The sequence below is a fragment of the Corvus hawaiiensis genome, chromosome 7 (assembly GCF_020740725.1).
Source record: "Corvus hawaiiensis isolate bCorHaw1 chromosome 7, bCorHaw1.pri.cur, whole genome shotgun sequence".
Taxonomy (NCBI): Eukaryota; Metazoa; Chordata; class Aves; order Passeriformes; family Corvidae; genus Corvus; species Corvus hawaiiensis.
Genome location: NC_063219.1, coordinates 18304238 through 18324539, shown reverse-complemented (window position 1 = coordinate 18324539; position 20302 = coordinate 18304238). Strand labels below are relative to the sequence as shown.

General features: G+C 52.2%; 3 protein-coding genes across 3 annotated transcripts; all 3 read left to right on the top strand.

The window, feature by feature from the left end:
* Positions 1-3920: 3920 nt before the first annotated feature.
* HOXD13 (homeobox D13) lies at positions 3921-5747 on the top strand. The gene is made up of 2 exons (XM_048310074.1): positions 3921-4626; positions 5427-5747. Exons 1-2 carry the CDS (start codon positions 3921-3923, stop codon positions 5675-5677), a joined length of 957 nt encoding a protein of 318 aa, XP_048166031.1. The 3' UTR covers positions 5678-5747.
* Positions 5748-11236: 5489 nt separating this feature from the next.
* Positions 11237-12311, top strand: HOXD12 (homeobox D12). Its single transcript, XM_048308650.1, has 2 exons — positions 11237-11798; positions 12073-12311. Exons 1-2 carry the CDS (start codon positions 11237-11239, stop codon positions 12309-12311), a joined length of 801 nt encoding a protein of 266 aa, XP_048164607.1.
* Positions 12312-18512: 6201 nt separating this feature from the next.
* On the top strand, positions 18513-19928 carry HOXD11 (homeobox D11). The gene is made up of 2 exons (XM_048310147.1): positions 18513-19119; positions 19693-19928. Exons 1-2 carry the CDS (start codon positions 18513-18515, stop codon positions 19926-19928), a joined length of 843 nt encoding a protein of 280 aa, XP_048166104.1.
* The last annotated feature ends 374 nt before the right edge of the window (positions 19929-20302 follow it).

The window sequence follows — 20302 nt, the reverse complement described above, 5'->3', positions numbered from 1 at the left end:
TGCCCATCCCACCCTGCCCGTCCTGTCCTGCCCGTCCCGCCCTGCCCGTCCCACCTGTCCTACCCGCCGGCCCTGCCCGCATGCTCCACCTGACCTGCCCGACCTGCCCGACCTGCCCGTCGGCCCTGCCCACGGGTGCTGCCCTCCTTGCTCACCTGTCCTGCCCGCAGGTGCTGCCACCCTGTCGTCCAGCCCTGCCCGCCGGCTCTGCCCGTCGCCCCCCCGCCAGCCGGAGGCCATCTGGCCGGGCAGCTCCGCGCCCGCGGAGCGACTGTCCTGCGTGTCTGAGCAGGCAGCACGCTCCTGCTCAGCCCCGACTCTCCCCTCCGCCTCAGGCTGCCATATAAGCATAGGACCAGTCGTGGGGCGTGTTCAGTCCATATTGTCTGTTAAATGTCACTCGCGAGTGAAGGACACGAGCACAGCGTGTACCCGAGTCCCGCGGGCCCTGCACACCGTCCCTCCCCGCACTGCCCAGACAGACATCCACGGGACCCTACGCGAGCTTCATAGTTACATGATGTCTTCTGAGGCTGCCTTTGCACACAGACGGGGTTTAATGCAAACGATAAAGGCCACATCCGGTCGCCAAGGAACTCGGCCGAAGGTTCAGTTTAGGTTGCAACTGCGGCAGGCTGCCGAGCTGGTCCAAGGTCAGGGTCCCGAGGTCCCCGCGCTGCTTCAGAGCGGAGGTGGCAGTCAGAGATCGGCCAGCACCAGCCCGTGACCCGAGAGCTCAAGTTCAACTCCCGCAGTGCTCAGCCGCCCGTGGCCGCTGCGCCCAGGCCACGCGGGGAGCCCGAGAAAACTTCCTCCGGCTCGAAACGGATTATTTAAGGTTGAAGTAACTAAAGACATGAGAAGCTGTGGCACAGATCTGGAGGGGAAAATAGTTTAACGATTCTCCACGTGTTGCTGTTAAATCTTTTCGTTATCATAACCGGCTATTTTTTTAAAGGCATAGGGGAAAATGAAAGTTCTTCTGTTCTGTTTAGCTATTAAAAGCCCATACAAGTTCAAAGGTAACAACGGAACACAGTGGACACAGAGTAAGGTTTGGGAGACGTATAAATCGAGTGGTTTTGTTTGCGTTCTCTGTTTGTCCTGGACAATATTTTTTTTCCTACAGCAAACACTAGCATGAGAAGCAACTTCCTATAGACACGATTACCATCGGCAAATTCTGGCGAGGGAGGAGATAAAAAGTCGGAGGGGGGGGGGGGGGGGTCCTGTAAGAGACGGATACTAAGCAGATGCTAAAATCCTGTGCTAAAAGTTTGAGTGGAATCCTAACTGTGTTAAATCATGGTAAATGCGCTTGACTAAATGAGATAATTTCAGGATTGTAAAAATAATAAAAAAAAAAAAAAAACCACAAACTTTTCTTCTTTTCTTCTGGGGAGGCACAAACACGCCTGCAGCGGTGCTTTCTAGCTCATGTATTCTGCGGATTCCCGTGCAATGTGTCAACGGAAAATGCGACGTGACTCCGCGGGGCTCTGGCCACCCGCGGAAGCGCTGCCCAGGGAAGACAAGGACGGCCTCGCAGGCAGAGACGCCCGGCCAGAACGGCAGCTCCTCCTGCCCTGCCCGACAAGGAACTGAGCCTCGATGGGAACTGTTCTCCCTGGGCAAAGGAAGCGCCGGGCTGCTCGAGGCCTCCGCACGGTGCCCCGCACGGCCCCCGGGTTCGGGGGTGTGGGACGCATCCTGCCCCTTGTAAACTGGGTGGGTGCTCTCAGAGAACCGACCTTTGCTCATGAGATCATTTATTCCTGTGCATAATATCCTGCCGTGCAAGGCAATGCTGTTTTCTACACCGTTCACAAAGCAGCTCATTGTAGAATTGAAGTTGTTGCTCATAAACCCGCCCAAAGAGTTTTTGGTGAACCGAGGGGCTCTCGCTGGAGCAGAGGTCTCGGCAGGGCTGAAGACCTCAAAGGGAGTCGCTGTGGCTGCACCGTGGTTTACTTTGATGCAATCGACCTCAAAAAGCTCCGAAACCCTGCGCTTTAGGTGTTCCTTACTTTCGCGTCCTTTTTGGAAAGGTCCTGACATGAGAGAAATTTTCACTGCATTTATTGAAAGAGGAAACACAACAGGACGTGGGAGTACACATAGAAAGATGTCCAGAGAAATAAAGTCCTTCGTTTCTCTGGACTTCTTTTTATAGCAACGTTTTCGCTAGGAAGTTGCTTTCAGGGACATAAAAGGGTGAGAAAATTGTTCTTCGACAAAACTTCCTTCTAATTACGGAGTGTTTTATGTCCTGAGAGTAAACACGGGTTCGGCTTATAACCGAGAGAAACGTATTCACGCCTGGCTCACTTTTTAGCTGATTATGAAAGATTAATAGCAATTAAGCGGTCAGAGCTAATAAACATGAACTCGCCTATGCCATCCGGTTGTTGCCGTAATTATGGGCACTCGTTTGTCATTCCAAACCCCGCTTCCAGATACTGCCGATGATTATTAGACCTACAAAGTAGGGCTGCGGGTCGGGCGGCTGCTGCGGGACCTATCCCGCGACAGCCCAGCGATCCGGGGGCCCCCGCCACCACCTGCCCGGGCTGCTCAGCAAGGACACCCCCAGAGCCCCGAAATGGTGTCAGCCCAGAGTTTCTCCTCCATGGCGGCTGCCTCTCTTCTCTCATGCGCCTGAGCCTCCGTAGGGACAGTAAACAGAGCCCCAGCTATACGGTTTTCAGCGGCGTGGAGTTTCCGTGCCCTTCCCTGCGAAGCTGACACTTTTCCCAGCACCTTCTTGCCCTCCGCACCCAAGAGAGAGCTAAGTGTGCAATACACAACTGCGGAGCGACTGGAGTCAGTCCAGAGGGGTAGGGGTTGGGATTGCGGTTGAGGTTGCGGTTGGGGCTGTGGCTGGAGTTGGGAGTCGTCTTCGGAGCTTTCTCCACTTCCAGTACTTCGCGCTCCTTCATTTCCATCCCAACTCAGTGCGAGAGTCGAGAGACACGACAGAAGGATTGGCCACCGTCTTGGGAAGTCACCACGAGAACAGCCGTCAGCGTAAGCAAACTCTGTGTTTTAACTAGGCTGCCTTACCACGACACGAACTGACACTGCACGGGGAGAAAAAGCCACATCTAATGAGTGCCAGATTTACCATCTTGCGCTGCACACAGACCCGGTGCCTTTTCCTAGCCGGTAGCAATATCGGGGGGTTTTGGGGGGTGGGGGGGGGGGACAATGGGGGACTAAAGGGAGGGTTCTCCCCGGGACCGAGAGTTCAGTGAAGCCAGGGGGGACCCCTTTTCCCGTGTAACAAAGCCCTTCTACTCTATATATCGCCGGGAAGAAGGGAGGTGGGGAGGATGGAATACAAAGACTGTGTTGGGGTTTCCCCCTTCTTGCAGACGCAACAATGAGCTGGAGAAGGTCTCGCTGTGGATCCGGTGAGACCCCTGTCCGTGGCTGTAAAAAGGGCCCCTGCCCGCGGCCTCAAAAGGTCCAGTGGTACTCGGCTGGCCTTTTTGAAGCTGCGGGCAGGAGGAAGGGGGGGATGAAAGCAACGGGGGCCCAGGTTGGTCCGGAGGGGCATCACCGCCGCTCGTCAGCCCAATCTCCCCCCGCTCCAGCGCCGGGGCCGTGGCGGGGCGGGAGCGCGGCGGCGGGGCGGGGGTGGGAGTAGAGGGTGGGGGAGCCGTCGGTGCGGACCGGGGGGCTGCGAGGCGAAAGGGGCAGTGCGGGCAGCGGGAGGGTCACATGTTCCGACGGCAGCCTATGAGCAGCCCCCCGGGCTGAGGCAAACTAATCTGGGGCCGGCCGCCCCCACCCCGGTCCCCCCTCCCAACCTGGACTTCGTTTTTATAAACGTACCGCCAGGATCCAACCTGTTGGAGGCAAATAACCATCCGCATCATGCCCGGCCGGGGACCGAGCCGCCGCCGCCGCCGCCCGCGATGTGCAAGGCCATGAGCAAAGCAGCGAGCTGGGAGATGGACGGACTGCGCGGCGACAGCAGCGGCGGCGGCGGCGGCGGAGGCGGCGGCGGAGCCCCCGGGCAGTGCCGTAATTTTCTCTCCTCGCCCGTTTTCGGGGCGGCGCACACGGGCCGAGCGGCCGCCGCCGCCGCCGCCGCCGCCGCCGCCTCGGGTTTTGCCTACGCCGGCGGAGGGGAGCGCTCGGGGGCGGCTGCGAGGCCCGACGCCCAGACCAAGGACTGCCCGGGCTCAACCACGCCGGCTGCCGCCCCCGCGCTGGGCTATGGGTATCACTTTGGCAATGGATACTATAGCTGCAGGATGTCCCACGGGGTTGGGATACAGCAAAACGCCCTGAAGTCTCCCCCCCATGCCTCCATTGGCGGCTTTCCCGTGGAAAAGTACATGGACGTCTCCAGCTTGACCAGCACGAGTGTCCCCGCCAATGAAGTCTCCTCCAGGGCAAAGGAAGTGTCCTTCTACCAGGGCTATACAACCCCCTACCAGCACGTTCCTGGGTACATAGACATGGTCTCAACGTTTGGCTCTGGGGAACCGAGACACGAAACATACATATCAATGGAGGGCTATCAGTCTTGGACTCTGGCTAATGGCTGGAATAGTCAGGTTTACTGTGCCAAAGATCAGACACAGAGCTCACACTTCTGGAAATCGTCCTTTCCAGGTACGAGAGGGGGAGAAATGGTCTGAGCAGAACTCTCCCGCGCCTTCTCCGCCTTCCCGTCCCCTCCCCCGCCCCCCGGGCTGCAGGGGCGGCCTGCCGACCTGGACAAGCTGCACAGACACGCATAGAGCAGGGTGGGGGCGGTGGATTTTCTCTTTTTCTCACTCCCCCCTCGGCCGCCCACCCCCGAGAAAATCCTCACCCTCAGCTTTCCATACCCGCGGGACTGACCCCAGAACCTCCGCGCCACCAGCGCCAGGGCACCGGACGCCCGACCCGCGAGCGCCGGGGCGGCCTCGGGCTCCTTCTCCCGCTGCTTCCCTCGGTGGCAGGGTTTGTAGTCGCGTTTGAAGTTTGCAGGACGGTGCTCGAAGGCTTGCTCTCTTCTGCCTCTCCGGCTGGCGACTGATGCGGCGGCCCCAGAGCACTTAAGAGACTGCGAGTAGTGAGGGCACAGAGGCACAAACCACATGCAAACAAACCCGGGAAACTCTCACCAACGCGATTTCTGTGTGTGCGCTGCCAGCACTGACCCGCTCTCAGCCCCCCAGCCAATGCCCCCGCCGCCCTGAATGCTCGGTTATGCATGCTCATGCATGCCTGAAAAGTGATGACAGTCCATCAAAGTTTTGGTGGTGCTTTACTAGAGTGCAAATAATGTGGCAGTGTAAATAATAATAAACTGTAAACAACCCGGCATTATTTATTTGCCCATGAAAACCAGTGCCCAACAAGTATCGGTTAAGCTTTAAACGCCTGTAATAAAATTCTAATTTTTCACATAATGTCTTTTACAATAGGGGACGTTGCACTAAACCAGCCCGATATGTGTGTCTACCGGCGTGGGAGAAAGAAGCGAGTGCCGTATACAAAACTGCAGCTTAAAGAACTCGAGAATGAATATGCCATTAACAAGTTCATTAACAAGGACAAGAGGCGAAGGATATCCGCAGCCACAAACCTGTCTGAGAGACAAGTTACCATTTGGTTTCAGAACAGGAGGGTGAAGGATAAGAAAATAGTCTCCAAACTGAAAGACAACGTATCCTGATACATTAGTTGTGGACAGCGATGAAAATATAAAGTCAATTTACAACCAGCTGAAGACTTTTGGAAAGACTTGAAAATATATTTAATTTTTTTTTTTGGTCCTTCCAGCGGTGGCGAAATTTCGGGAATTTTTTTCCGTGAAAGTCAGCGTTTTTCTCTCAGTGTAAGGGAGTGTTGACAAGCCTTGAACTGAATTATAGTTTCTTCATTTTGAAAATAATAATAACATTAATATTAATTATATTTTCTGTTCTTCCCTCTAGGCCAGTATAAACGAATTTAAATATGTTGAACGGTAACAGTTATAACTTTTTTTTAATGCTTAATTCTTCGGGGGGGCGGGGGGGTATTCTGTGATTTTTTTTTCTCTGAGCAATAGCCAGTGCCAAAAAGTGTCAGTTTTGATTTGGTATCGTAAACTTCAAAACACGCCGAGTGAAAAAAAAAGAAAATCAATCGGAAATGCAAGAAAGCCGGAATACGGACCCGTGGCAGCACCCGGCTTCTGCCAAACCTGCCTAGTCCATTGGGACCCGGAGAGAATTGAGTGGAGGGTTACTGGCTGCAGCAGAATTTTTAATTGCTTTTTCGAGGGAGGGAGAACCTCTCTGAGCTCTTGAGGGGCGCAGAGTCGCAGGCATGTCCCATCGCGCTTCCCGCTGCTGCAGGTTTGGGGTTGAGGTTGGGTTTGTGGGGTTTTTCCGCCGCAGTTTCGTTTTCAGTGCAAGGAGTCCATACTGCCGGGTTGAAAAGGGAGACCCGGTTGAAAAAGGGAAGAGGTTGTGTCCCGGGCGGGCGCTGCCGGACGGGGGCTGCGATGCTGAGCGCTCCGCAGAGGCGCAGATCGCGGCGCCTCGGGGCAGCGCTTTCAGTATGACGGACTGCCCATCTCGCCCTGCAGCCAGAGGAGAGGCTGCCCCTACAGAGGTGTGTATGGACCTGCACAGACCTGGCGGAAAATGTCCTCTCTCCCCTGCTTGTCTGGACCAGCGCAAGACTCTTCTCCTTCCTCCCACCCAAAAAAAGTCCTTGTTGGACCAGCGAAGTTCATTATTAGCTTTTAATTTACAAAACTAAACGGGTGTTAATGACAGAAGCAATAAATAAGGAAATTCAAAAGATGCCATAATTTATACGGGCCGAAGGCTAAGATTTTGTCGATTTTTTTATTCTTTTAAACCTAGTGTGAATGTTAGGATATACACAGGGTGATCAGACACGCTAATCAACAACTAGGAGAGAGAAACGGTATCCTCTCTGTTAATGTGCCTCGTCTAATTATTAAAATGTGTTCCAAACTAGTACTATTTATTATAACATACTATTGCTCTAAACACTTTGATTATCCTTGTATGTGGTAAGACATACGATAAGCCTATTTCTCCATAAACCATTTTTTAAAAATTTGTCTTAAGGTCCGCTTTTACTCTGTGTTGGAAATACAATCTGGACTTCCAAACTGTTAATGATGTTGCAAATCTTTTTCTGAACGTCTTTAATAAAACGATTTCTTTTCGCTATACATAAAAAGAGAGAAAGAAATTCGCTTTCTTTTGCCGCAAGGGGTTTCACGGGCTCGAGGTTTGCCTGGGATCCTATCGGGGACACTTACAGGACGCCGTTCCTGGGAAGTGAGAGGTAGATACAATGAGACGCGCATCAAAGGATGAAGAAGAGTATCCGAGAGTGCCTGGTCGATAGGAAAGGGGTTTTGGGAGAAAGAAATGTTGCCGGCGAGGAATACAGGGCGTGGGAAGCAGGCGAAAGGCTGTCTCTCCTTCTTCCTCCGAGCCCTGCTCTGCCTGCCCGGTGTCTGGCGGCCGAGGGCGGCCCGCCGCCCCTTTGTTCTCCATTTCCAAAACGTCCCGGCACTTGCCGCTTCCCCGGCGGCCGGGCGGCTGGGCCGGAGAGATGCCCCTCCGTTTTCTCCGCAACCGGCTGGCTCCATCGCGGGGTTATCTTCCGTCTCCTTCGCCCTCTTCCTTCCCCTTTCTACTCCGCTTGCACGCTCATGGCTTTTGTTTTCCCTGAATGGACGAAAAAAGTTCATTTCGGAGCAGTTCAGATTCTATCGCAAAGTGCATTTCTGTTTAATTCTATTTTAAAAGAACACTTGTGATGCACATCATTTACGTGCCTGGAACAGCCCTCTCTGCTGATGCAACCTTGTTTTCTCCGAATGTTTTAAATTCTTGTCTTCTCCCCCTTGGCACCCCCACTCATCCACACATACTGCCATTAATTCTACAGAGGTTTTTCCTCCCACCGAGTCTCCCTGCAGACAGAAGGCCGGGCACTGCCAGAGCTGTTTTGTTTCCCGGCTGCGGAGCCATCGCGGGCTGTTCTCTTCCTCCTTCCAGGCTTAACCTTTGGCTTTGCCGGGCTCCGTGCTTTCAGAAGGCGCAGCTTTGCCGCGGCCAAAGCCGCCTTCCCTGGGCAGAAGGAAACCCGAACTGTCTGGCAAATCGGTACCAGATGGAAAGGAGTCGCCTCGTAGTTTCGTAAGAATGTGCAGAATCATTAAGAAGCCCGCAGCTACAGGCCGGAGGAAAGTGAGGCACACATCTGCCCGTCTACCTACCGGTTCAGATTAAAAGGGTTTTCCAAGCCTGGAGTTGGGGCATTGGTGAGCCTTATTCAAAACCTCCGTGGCCACAGCTTGGACTCTTCCAGGACATCAGTTACACGTGGGCCCGGGGCCGGGCTGCAGCCGCTTAGCCCCAGCTGTAGTCGGCCACGGCTGTAGTCCGTGTTTAGAGAAAAGGGTATGATGATTCGCCTGAAATGTAGCGCACGTTATTGCAGATAATTAACATGTACCTCGACAAACTGAATTGCAAATGCACAGTGGCGCAGTGATGCATTTCTTGGCTCCTGTCAGGCAGCGCTATTTCCCAGCCATGTCTGAGGCAATCCTGCCATCTCCTGGACAACCCCTGGCATAGGCAGGAGAAACCATCTCCTCGCTTCAGGCGCTGCGTTTCCGAGTGATAAATGAGCGAGGGAGGCAGTTCGGTCGCACGCAGAGCACCCTACGTCTGTAAACTGGAAGAATATGCCAGTGAAATTACAGCGTGTGGTCAGCTCTGATGTCCAGGCCTATCCGGATGCCTATTCAAAAACCAAGGGGAAAAAAAAAAAGAGCGGAAAAGAGGAAAGGAGCGTGTGAAAGCAGGCCTCCGGGTCGCCCTGTTCCTCAGTGGTGATATTTCCTGTACAGACACAGGCGGGGGGACACCCGCGGCATTAACACACCGCCCCCCAAACCAGCAGCCGGCTGTGGCTGGAAAAAGCAGCACAAATCCGTACGAGGCTCTCCCTCCACTCCGCTCCGCTCCCGTCGGCTCCGAGGCCAGCTGCCTCTGGAACAAGATGTTTCTGTAAATGTTTTTCCATGTAGATTTAAACGTTTTCCGTAACTGTGAGCGTCTCCAGCTATTCCAGGTTTTGATCTTCTTTTTTTTTTTTCTGCATTAATTAGCAATTACAAATGAGTTGAATATTAATTGAAAGCTCTGTTTTCTCTAGCCCCATAAAAGTTAGTTTGAAGTGTCACCTTTCTTTCCGGTAACTGGGAACTCACATCCATTCCTTGTGTTTATTGCAGACAAAAATATAGCCTTTGAACTGAATGTTCCTTTTCTCTTCCAAGAACCGAAAATCAGAGTCAGCTTTTTCATAAAAGGGGATTATGAAAAAAACTTATACCCATCTTCTTAGGGAACACAAAGTCAGAATACAAGCCACCTAATAAGAGGGAGATTCAATTGGTAGACATAACTCAAACAATAAAAATTAAAGGCAGTGGTCAGCAATATCCTCCAGCGGTGCTTGTGTGGTCCTGTGTGGTCTAGGAGAGAGCAATCATTTAAAGATTTTTTTTTCCAAGGCAATGAAATTACTGCAGAATTTCCCTCAATTTCCCATTAAACAGAAAGATGAATTTGATTAGGAGAATGTCAAGAAGGGCAGCGTCTCTGATCTCGCCTTAGAAATAAAACCAAGATTAAAAGTGTGATTAAGAGGATAATAACAGGGAAAATTAACCCTACATGCTAACTAGGTTCAAATTTTTAACCGAGGTAATGAAAGTGGCAAAGTCCAGGCATTAAGGCTTCGCTTGACGCCGGACTCGCACACGCTAGGGGAGATCTTCTTGGGAAAGAGGCCGAGGACAGAAACGCCCGGTGCGGGTGGCCGATCGGCTTCCAGAGTGTCCCGCGGGTTTGTGGGGCGGCGGGGCAGGGAGCGGCCGGGAGCGCGGAGCCGATGGGTACTCCACTCCTTCCCGAGCCTTCCAGCTCCTTGCCAGTGTCTTTGGGTGCAGCGTACGGGGTCTTGCATCTTCTCGGTGGGAAGAACACTGTCTCGCGAACCTCACGGTTTGGGAAAGGACATGAGCAATCTCCTGAGAGGATGCTCTCAGATATGATTTTAATTACTCTGGGGCAATGGGGAAATGAGAGAGATAACGGAATAAATGGGCTCTTGTTTGATCAGTCAAAAATGTAAAAATATGTGTAACTCCCCAAAATAACACAGTAATAAAGCAGTGAGGGATAATTTTCTTCTCATGAGAGAAAAATCCCTCACACACAGCCTGGAACATAGCAGCGGACGACCCAGCTGAGGCTGACTGTCTCCTCTGCCCGCCGTTGCATTCACACCCTGTCTGCTGAAGACCAGACCTTGGCATTTTCTTTCTTGAAGCCTTTCGATTTTATTTATTTATTATTTGTTTCATCTCAGAGGGTTGCTCAAGTAATTCCGTGTTGTTGCTGTTGTTATTCTCTGTTGATGTTTGTTTGACTGTATTTTAAAGACAAAACAGACTCCGAGTTTTAGAAGCATTGCTCGCCTAGAAGCGCTTCCAAGTGAAGATGAAAGGCAAAAGGGGTAAAAAGGGCAGACGTGCGGACCTAAGAGAATACTCGTCATTTGTGTGCCAGAATGACTATCCCGGTAATATCCGATCAATTAAGACTTTATTTGCACGCATATGCAGACGCATATCATGCATTTAGGGGCAGAAGTAGATACGTGTGCCCTAAACATTCACATCTCATAGACATCACAAGTTATTTCCAGTCCTCGGTGCTCACTCTTACCGTGGGTATCGTTCTGGCCAGGAGGGTGCTGCCAGCCGGCGGGTACTGCCAGCCGGGGGACACCGCCGGCACGGGGGCTGCACCCGGGGCTGCCCTGTCCTCTCGGCAAATGTTTGTTTTCCTCTCATCTCCCCGCTGGCGCCGCAGCTCTGCCAACCCGCCCCGGCCACTTTTATAGAACCGGAGACCATGGTTTCCCCTCCCCCTTGCGAGCTCGATATTTTCATATTTCAAGTGTTATCATAAGACTTTTAAAATGTGGGGGTGAAGGGAAAGAAAAAAAAAGAGGGGGGGAAGGGGGGGCTCTGTGGCTCGGTCGCTGGAGGCGGTGCTGAAATTACCGGCTTTGAAGAACCTGTCTGCAAAGTTTCGTCCAATCGTTTCAGGCTTTCCGCTTATTCCCTGTTGTAACTAAATACCGCTGTAAGAACAGCTGAAGTCCTTTGTTGGAAATGTGTGATCGCAGTCTCTACAGATCTGGCTACGTTGGTTCTCTCTTGAATTTGCAATCTCCAGATTCCTTTTATTTTCCTAATTTGCGGGCTAATGGCAGTCAATTGGCGGCTCTGCCCACCATTTCCTACCCCCGGAGCTCGATCCCCTGGACTTGCTCAAGTTCGTGCGCAGCCCAGCCGCAGAGCCACGCGTTCGGCGGCGCGGCGCAGCCTTACCTCCCCGGCTCCGTTCCAATCAACATCAGCTCCAACGGCAACAAGGAGTGCCTGGAAGACAACAATAAATATTACGCCCACGATGCGAGCTCCAAACAAGAGGAGAGATGCAGGCAGAGGCAATCTTTTGCAAATGAACCAACTGTTACTCACACAGCCAACTTAAAGCCCGTCAAGTATGACCACTCGAGCCTGCAGAGAAGTTTGCATGGCTCGGCTGCTCTTTTTGAAGTGAATTCCTGCAATTCAAGCTTAAAGGAGGACATCAAGAATTCCGTCAACTTGAACCTGACAGTTCAGCCCTCAGCAGTCCAGTCATGCCTCAGACCTTCAGTGCAGGATGGTATGCCTTAAATATCTCCCTTTAGTTAGAAGCGACCTAGCTATACGTTCTTTTTAAGAGATGCCTGTAATTACTTTGTAACCCTCTCTGTAACTCTTTCGGAGCGAAAATCGCTTAAACTGACTCGGAGGTTAGATAGAAATTGTGCTGTCAAATGTGCTTTGCCCAATTTTCTGACCTAATTTAGCTCTGTTATTTTGCGGGGCTTTTTTTCATATTCCTATATTTGCATATCCAGACTTGATCCACTAAATTATCCACGTGTTTGTTGTAGGTTTGCCTTGGTGTCCCACCCAGGGGAGATCAAGAAAGAAACGGAAACCATACACAAAACAACAAATTGCTGAATTGGAAAACGAGTTTCTCCTCAATGAGTTTATTAACCGACAGAAGAGGAAAGAACTATCAAGCAGACTGAATTTAAGCGATCAGCAAGTTAAAATTTGGTTTCAGAACCGGAGGATGAAAAAGAAAAGAGTAGTAATGCGAGAGCAGGCTCTTTCTATGTACTAGAGCAGAGTCCGCCCGTTCCTGCATGAACTTGTGCCCGGAGTGTTCACCCCTAGAGTAGAGCGTACGCGCCAGTGAAACGCGGGGAGCGTGTCTTTTTACCACTCGAAACGCGTAGGATCCCTGCGTAAGTAGGCAACGCTGAGTTCTTAGCCAAGATGAAGAAGACGAGCCGGACCAGCATGGAAACATGTATTATCAGCTTTTTACCTTTCTTTCTCCATTTATATAGATTTTCTCCTGCATCTTACCCTCTCTTTCCCCGGAGAACAAGCGGTGCTAAACTAAGATCGATTTATTTTATCTGTATGTAAACACCATTTTGCAGCAAAATAAAGGAATAACGCCTAGTAAAGACTTCAGCTCTGTGAGTCCCGGCTGCTCCCTTCATCTGCTGCCCTGCACGCCAGGGCAAGCCTGCGGCGCCGGCTTGTTTTGTGGTTTGGAGTAACCTGCTCGAGCAGCGATGGGGAAAGTGGTTAGCAAATAAACCTTTTTCTTCAGTCTTTTTTTTTTCCCCTTTCCACCCTCCCCCCGCCAGCCCCCGGAGCCGCAGATCCGACCGCAGCCCGGCGGAGAGTGCACGTGACAGCCGCGCAAGGCCCGCGCGTAACCTGAGCGCCGGCTCCGCGGTGGCCGCTCGGCTCCGCTCCGCTGGCGGCGGCCCGCCCCGACGGCAGAGCACGGCCGGGAGGCCCCTGTGCGCCCGCCGGCGGGGCCGCCGCCCCCGGGCCGCGGGCAGGGCTGCTCCACGGGCACGGCCGAGAGGTTTCTCTCTCGGGAAAAAGCTCCCCTCTGCCCCTCGCCGTGCGCCAGCCGCCTCCGGGGCAGCGCGGCGTCCCGCGGCGGCGCAGGGGCCCGCGGAGTCGGGCGCCGGGGCCTCCCCAGGTGGCCGGGCCGGGCCTTGCCCTTCCAGCGCTCCTGACTTTGGCCTTGTCCAAGGGCTGCCCCAAACAGGCGAAAGACAGCGGGCGGTGCCGGGGCAGAGGCACAGGCTCGGCGCGGCTGGGGGAGGCTGGGGCCCACGTCTCACCCCGAGGTGCTGCAGGCACAGGAGACGGGACAACACGGAGGTTTTGGTGGGATTGATTGTTTCACCAGTCAGTCCCCATGGCCGTTTCTGCACAGATTTTTATGAGGGAAAAGTGAGAACCGGTTCGGGGTTTGCCCAGGTATAGACCTCAGAGGATAACCCAACCAGAGGGGGCTGGTAGCAGTGTCTGAGCCTTTTGATCATGGTTTTGGGACGAGAATGAAATCGATTTTCCCCGCATCTTGATGAGAGGCTTTCTCTGCCGAGAGCCGCCGGCCTCTGCAGCACCAAAGCAGTCAGACTGGCCAGAGCTCCAGTGCCTGAGGAAACTACACATTGCCCTAGCCTGATACCTCAGCATATAAATTCTAAAAGAAAAATCTCACGGATTTTTAGGTCCGTATTAAAATGCCACCTAAGTCTTCGTTTCTCAACGAAGAGCGTTTCCACGCCTCCCAACGGTAATAATAATTAGGCTGGCAGAGGCTTCCTTCTTTTCTGGAATGTAAAGTAGGCTGAGATATGGTTGTTCGTGGCGTATACAACAAGGCTAAACAACCGCAGGGAACGGCACAAAGCTGCTACCTACTTACACAGGGCTATAGCCTTCCCGAAGGCAATAAACCCATTATTTCATAGTCATATTTGAACTTCGCTCCTACTCACTCCTGTCCTTGCAAGTACTGCTCACGAGGGCACGGTAGTCCAGATGATTTTGGAGATAAATCCCGGATTCCTAGGCGGGCAGAGATGAAGCCATTTTCCCGAAAGCTTTCCAGTGAGCCCCAAAGGTAACGCTCGGGTGGTGTTTCGGGGGGAGAAGGAAAACCAGCCCAAAGCATTTGTCGCCGCTCTTACCGCATTGCCCTATGCAGACAAAACCCTACCTCGCTCATGGCGGGGTGGCTGCTAGTAGGAAAGCGGGGACGAAGCCTCGCCGGGTGACAGCTCCCCGGGGGCAAGGGATGCACACCTAACCATCTAAAGCCACAGGAACCACTCCTTGGTCCCTCCAAATCTTCAATACGTTCATCCTCTGTGCTGGGAGTTGACGCATTGCGGACAATAAGGGTCTCTTCATCCAGTGGCATTGCCTAATTAAAAAAACTAGGAGCAACCCCAATGATGCAAGCCAGGAGAAAAGCAAAAACCAGATAAAGCCCCTTTTCTTACCCTCTCCTGCAGTACTACTCAGACGGCTACAGTCCATGAGAAATGGACCCCTTACAGTGTTCTTCCCTATCCTAGTCCTCCCCAGTACAACCCGTCTCTTTATTACATGGGTGATGTGAAATCCGAAGAGGAACCTCGGGTGAAAATACGTGAAAGGCAATATATTATTTATTAAACGTATCTGATCCACGATGATGGCTTATTGTGAAGCTCCTAGTCTAAATCGCCTACGGAGAGAGAAAAGACAGAGGAGGTAGGATCTAAATTGCAGTTTGCTGAGAAAGTATTTGTATTATATATCTCTGTACGCGTCTGTGTATCTATAGATGCACTTATTTCAGCAGTGCCCGTTGTGTGTAACCGTGTGTGCACACTCAGACGTACGTGTTTGTGGGCTCACACTGCACACAGACACATCGGCGGTAGAAAATGCTGCATGATTTCATCACGAGTGCCCGTACTACAGGTTTCATCCCTTCCTCTGAAGCAGTGGGCGAGGATGGTGGTTCGGGCGTGGGAGGCACACACACGCGTGGCAGAGCTGCAGACGCGGGGCGCGCCCTGCCTGTGTGGCTCTGCCTGTGCACACCCACCCGAGCTGTCCCCTGGGCACATGTGTGCACAAGCGTGTGCGACACGCCGGGTGGGCGTGCAGGAGATGCACCCGTGTGAGGTGGATGTACTCCACGCCCTTCGACTGGATTATTTCGGGTGTCTTATCAGGTGCCCCTTGTACCGGCTTCGCGGGTGTATGCGGGGCGGGATGGAGCAGCGGGCACCCGCTTGCTGCGCCCACGCCCGCGTCCCTCCGCAGCATGCAGGAGACGGTCCATCCCTTTATTTACTCAAACATCTTTGCATTTCCACGGCAGCCTAAACATGATAAAGCCTTTCCGAGGAGGCTCTCCATTCCTCCTCGTTTGATAAGGCTGCAAACGCAACTCGGCTTGCTGGGAATGGCTCTGGATGCCTTTGTGCTTCCTAAAAGAGCATAAATAATTAAAGTTTGGCAGAGAGGAAAAGCTTTCTTGCAGAACTGTAGTGGCAATAAATGAAATGACTCAGAATCTCTTCTCCAGTCGGTTTTTACGAGAACTGCCAGACAGTGTCTGTTCACGTTCTCCAGATACTAGGGGCGCCATAACAAAGTTAAGGTCAAGTTAGCGTCTTATCTTGGGTGGCACAAAAATACCGCATCTTCTCCAGCCGGAACGGGTATATTTTTAAGCCCAAATGTTACGCAAGTCGCCTTAATTTCCACGGAGAGCATTTGGAAATGTCTCTTGGACCTGAATACTTGGTGATTCCAGGCAACGATTGCAGATGTTTCAAGACGCCTAACGGTAAAGTATTCGCCTGACTGTGTACACGATTTGCATTTATGTTTCGATGCTGCTTAATCTGCGTAAGGGAAAAAGAGAAAAAAAAAAAAAGTGGGGGGGGGAGGGGGAGTTGTGGTGGTGGTGTTATTGTAATGTTCAGAGCTGGGCTGGGACCGACCCCAGGGTGAAAACGGTCTGGCAGGCGAGGACCCCCAGCTCTGCCTTATTCCAGCGGGGTCTCTGCTGTGATATTGGTCTCACATTCCCCAAATTAGATCGCTTCTTAAAGGACCGTTTTATAAAAGGGCTTTCGTACTTACAAATCGTCGCTATGTCTTTGAACTTGAATTAGTTGAAACCGGCTGGTTCCTGCGCCAAAATTTAATTGATGCTAGGCTTGTTGCATCGAAAAGAAGGTGAAGCATTCTGGCTAAGGCGTAATTAGTTGTTTGAACGGTAAAGAAAATGAAGATCCATAGGTTTCCAGAACCATCTCTCTTGACGAGATAGGCGATCAGAAACCTTGGGGGGGGGGGAGCACAATCCAAACGGAGCCCTGCCATGCTTTGCTGCAAGGTCCAGGGTAATTAGTGACACAGGAGCCATTTTAACTGCGCAGACATCATTTTTGGGAGGTTGTTTTTTCTGTTGCAGCAGAATCAAGAGGGCTCGAAAGTCGATTAAGGGAGGGAATCGTGGTTCTGTGCTTTGATTTCTAGTGATAACTAGCAACTTGCGAGAGTCTATCTGCTGGGAGCAATGTGTGGCGTTTGAGGTGTTTTGCGAGTGAGGCACCAAAGCAAAAAAGAAAAGAAAAACTGTACAAAGAAAAGGAAAGAAAGGGGCGGCGGCGGGGGGGGAGAGGGGGGGTGGGGTGGGGTGGTTAGGAATGAGCTCCATAATATCTGCCTGGCTTTGGTATTTTTTATTTTCAGAAAGGGCAAGCTGGGCTGCAGCATGGAAGCCCCTTGGGTAGCCCTCGACTGCTCTGGGGAGCCAGGGGATGCAGGAGGGGCCGTGGCGGTGGCGGCGGCGGGGCGGGGGGCAGGGTGCGGGGCGCAGCCCGGGCTGCGGGGCTCCCGCCCCCGGAGCCTCTCCGCATCGCGTAGCCGGGGGCGAGCAGGAGGCGCCTGTCGCAGCGGAGCCGAGTCCACAACGGGCACGGCAGCCTCGAGGAGCCGGGGAGCCCGCGGGCCTTCTCCCCTGCTGCCCGGAGCGCTCTGGGGCCGGTTCCCCACCTGCCGGGCTCTCCGCTTGCTATGGGACCTGGAGGCTGCCTTTGTGGAGGTGATGTGGGGCCTGTCGACTTGCCGGAGCCTCCGCCCGGGGATTGCCGGGCTGTCCGGAGGCGTCCGTGCTCGGCGTGGGGAGCTCGCCCAGATTTCGGGTTTATTTCAAGTGACATGTGGTGGAGCTAACCTGGCTATGCTGTACAGTGGCAGAAAAAAGCCATTCCCATAGAGAGCTGGCAAATGTTTCTGGAATGAGGAATTTGGTCGAGCATAGGGCTATTGCTGGCGTGTATTTATTCCCTTCTCTTTTCAGCCTTTGCGGCCCTGTTTATGCTTGCCTATACAAAATCATATTTCAAGGAAAAAAGGAAAATTGGCAAAAATGAGCCCTCGAAGGCAGGGCGGGAGCGGGGCTGGCGGCTGCTGTACGTGTCGCCTGCTCCCAAGTCTTGCTTTTCCCTTCCAATGAAAATGAACATTTTGGTGGGAGTTGGAGGCAGGGGAACAGAGGTCACTTTGTCTGCTGCTCTGCTTCCCAAGGAAACCGTGCTTGGTGGACTTTTCCTGCCATAGCTCTTTGCCTTACAGAGAGCCCAAAAGTATCTCCCTTTCATAAATCCGGCTGCTGAGAGATGTTCTGTTTGCATATTTCTCATTTCAGTTTGGCGCCCTGACACAAGTGCGCAGTGTTTGGGCTTATAAGCGAGGGAAAACGAGGTGATCGAAACTCAGGCTTTGAATTTCGTGACCGGTTTTGATGCCAACTGTGGATTGCAGGAGCCGGGCGGGCAGATCCGGTCGTACACTCGAATGTGTGAATGGGACTTGGCTTTCTTGAGTGAACCATCACCCACCCGCTCATCATCTGCTTGAGCGGAGAGTATCGCTCCCTCTAAGGAGGAAGCGATCACGTTTCCGAGCCGGGGGTGCCGGGTGAGCCCCAAGCCCTCGCTCCGGGGGCTGCCTTCCCCGACGGTGGCAGTGCTCCCCCCTCGCTGCCCGGGGAGGCCGGGCGGAGATGCGGGCGGGGGGCTGCGCGCCGTGGGGCTCCGCTCCGGGCTCCGGCGGTGGGCAGGCGCCTGCCCGGGCGGCGCGGCCCCAGGTGATCCGCCGCACCACCTACGTGTATCTCACATCGCCTGCTGAAAGGATGAGACTTAAAACCGGCTATATTTGTACAAACGGCGCGCTCGCCTCCCCGTGCTGGGAGGGCTCTTTGGAGAGATCTTAGGAGCCTTTCCGAGGGGCTGATATAGATATAAGGACATTTCTACATCGCGTCACGTGACATAATTACCACTAGAATCAATCAAGATGAATTGCACGTCAGCACACGGTGGGGATTTTTTCTTAGTTGATCCTGTCCAAACCCTCTTGTGCAATAGATGGATCTTGTTCAATGCATTGAAGCCTCCTGGTTGCTTGCAATCGCAAAAAGGAAGACATGACTGAGTTTGACGATTGCAGTCACGGCACATCCAATATGTATCTGCCAGGGTGCGCTTATTATGTCTCACCCTCAGATTTCTCGACGAAACCCTCTTTTTTGTCTCAATCGTCATCCTGTCAAATGACTTTTCCTTATTCTTCTAATTTACCTCATGTTCAACCTGTGCGTGAAGTAGCATTCAGGGAATACGGATTAGAGCGCAGCAAATGGCAGTATAGGGGCAGTTATGCTCCTTATTACTCAGCTGAAGAGGTGATGCACAGAGACTTTCTGCAGCCTGCGAACAGAAGGACGGAAATGTTGTTCAAAACGGACCCTGTCTGCGGCCACCACGGACCGTCTCCTGCCGCCTCCAACTTCTACAGCTCGGTGGGGAGGAACGGCATCCTGCCGCAAGGCTTCGACCAGTTTTACGAGACAGCCCCCGGACCCCCGTACCAGCAGCACTCCGAGAGCGAGGGGGACGCGGAGAAGGGCGACTTGAAAGCCCAGAACAGCACTTGCAGTAAAACACCTTCCAGCCAGGAGAAGAAAGTGACACCAGCAAACAGCGCCGATTCCCCTTCTGGTGAGGCTGTTGCAGAGAAGAGCAACAGTTCAGGTAGGTATCAGTAGTAAATTGGGGGCAAGAGTACAAGGCCAACACTTTGTCAAGCCGCATTTTATGTGCAATTTTATAAGCATCCAAAGGATTTTATATATCCTATAAGATTTCCTTTACCGTTGTAAAGCGTGTTTACGATAGGAAACCAATTTAGGTGTGCTTAAGGTATTCTTGGAAGAGGATATTAATTGTTATTAAATTGTTGATTTGTCGGGGGGAGATGGAGAGATTTCACAGGTAGTGCTCAGAGCTGCCTTCGGCTCAGAGCTTAAGATCTTCGTTTGTTTGGGGCGGGGGGTGTGTGTGAGAGGAGTTTGAGAAACTTGGAATTTTTCCAGCCCATTTAAATATCTCTCTGTATTGCTCGAAGAGCTCTCTTTTAAGGAGAAGTTGGGAAATATTAGCTTTTTTTGCTAAGTCACCCGGAGATTATAAGCGTCAGGAATATTTTTTGAAGTGCTAGAGGGCTGCTTTCCAGGCAATGGGATATTATCAAAGTCTCTGATCAAATCCTAGCTGAGCATGTTCGTAGCAACAGCGTAAATCAGATTCTTCTCTCTTGAATTTCAGCAATTCCCCAGCGATCAAGGAAAAAGAGGTGCCCCTATACCAAATATCAGATAAGAGAACTGGAACGGGAATTTTTCTTCAACGTGTACATAAACAAAGAGAAGAGACTGCAGCTGTCCAGAATGCTCAACCTCACTGACCGGCAAGTTAAAATCTGGTTCCAGAATCGAAGGATGAAAGAAAAGAAACTGAACAGAGATCGACTCCAGTATTTCACTGGGAATCCCTTGTTTTGAAAAAAAAAAAAAAAAGAAAAAAGAAAAAAAGGGGGGAAAAAGGAAAAAGAAAAAAAAAGAAAAAATTTAAAAGTAAAAGAGAGCAAGAGAATAGGAAGAAAGAAGAAAAACAAAGAATATCTCGGTCTCTCTGACCTACCATCTGAATGCAAAAGTTAATTTGTTTACTTGACACATCCACCCTGCGGAACTCAAAGTTTCATTTTCATGTGCAACTCCCCACGCTGAATGGCCACTGGAGATTTCGGGGCTTGGCGGAGCAGATTCCTGATAAGGGGAAACTAGGGTAAATCCAGCTGTCCACTCTCGAGTGTTTTTCGCCAAAGGTGCTTTTTTTCCCTCTCCCACAGTACCAGCAATGGACCTGCAGTGTG

What these genes read in the sequence shown, in the direction of transcription:
- HOXD12 (XM_048308650.1), top strand. Translation starts at nt 11,237, where the DNA reads ATGTGTGATCGCAGTCTCTACAGATCTGGCTACGTTGGTTCTCTCTTG. An exon ending in CAGACCTTCAGTGCAGGATG is followed by an intron (nt 11,799 to 12,072) that starts GTATGCCTTAAA and finishes TGTTTGTTGTAG; the next exon opens with GTTTGCCTTGGTGTCCCACC.
- HOXD11 (XM_048310147.1), top strand. Translation starts at nt 18,513, where the DNA reads ATGACTGAGTTTGACGATTGCAGTCACGGCACATCCAATATGTATCTG. An exon ending in AGAGAAGAGCAACAGTTCAG is followed by an intron (nt 19,120 to 19,692) that starts GTAGGTATCAGT and finishes CTTGAATTTCAG; the next exon opens with CAATTCCCCAGCGATCAAGG.
- HOXD13 (XM_048310074.1), top strand. Translation starts at nt 3,921, where the DNA reads ATGTGCAAGGCCATGAGCAAAGCAGCGAGCTGGGAGATGGACGGACTG. An exon ending in CTGGAAATCGTCCTTTCCAG is followed by an intron (nt 4,627 to 5,426) that starts GTACGAGAGGGG and finishes CTTTTACAATAG; the next exon opens with GGGACGTTGCACTAAACCAG.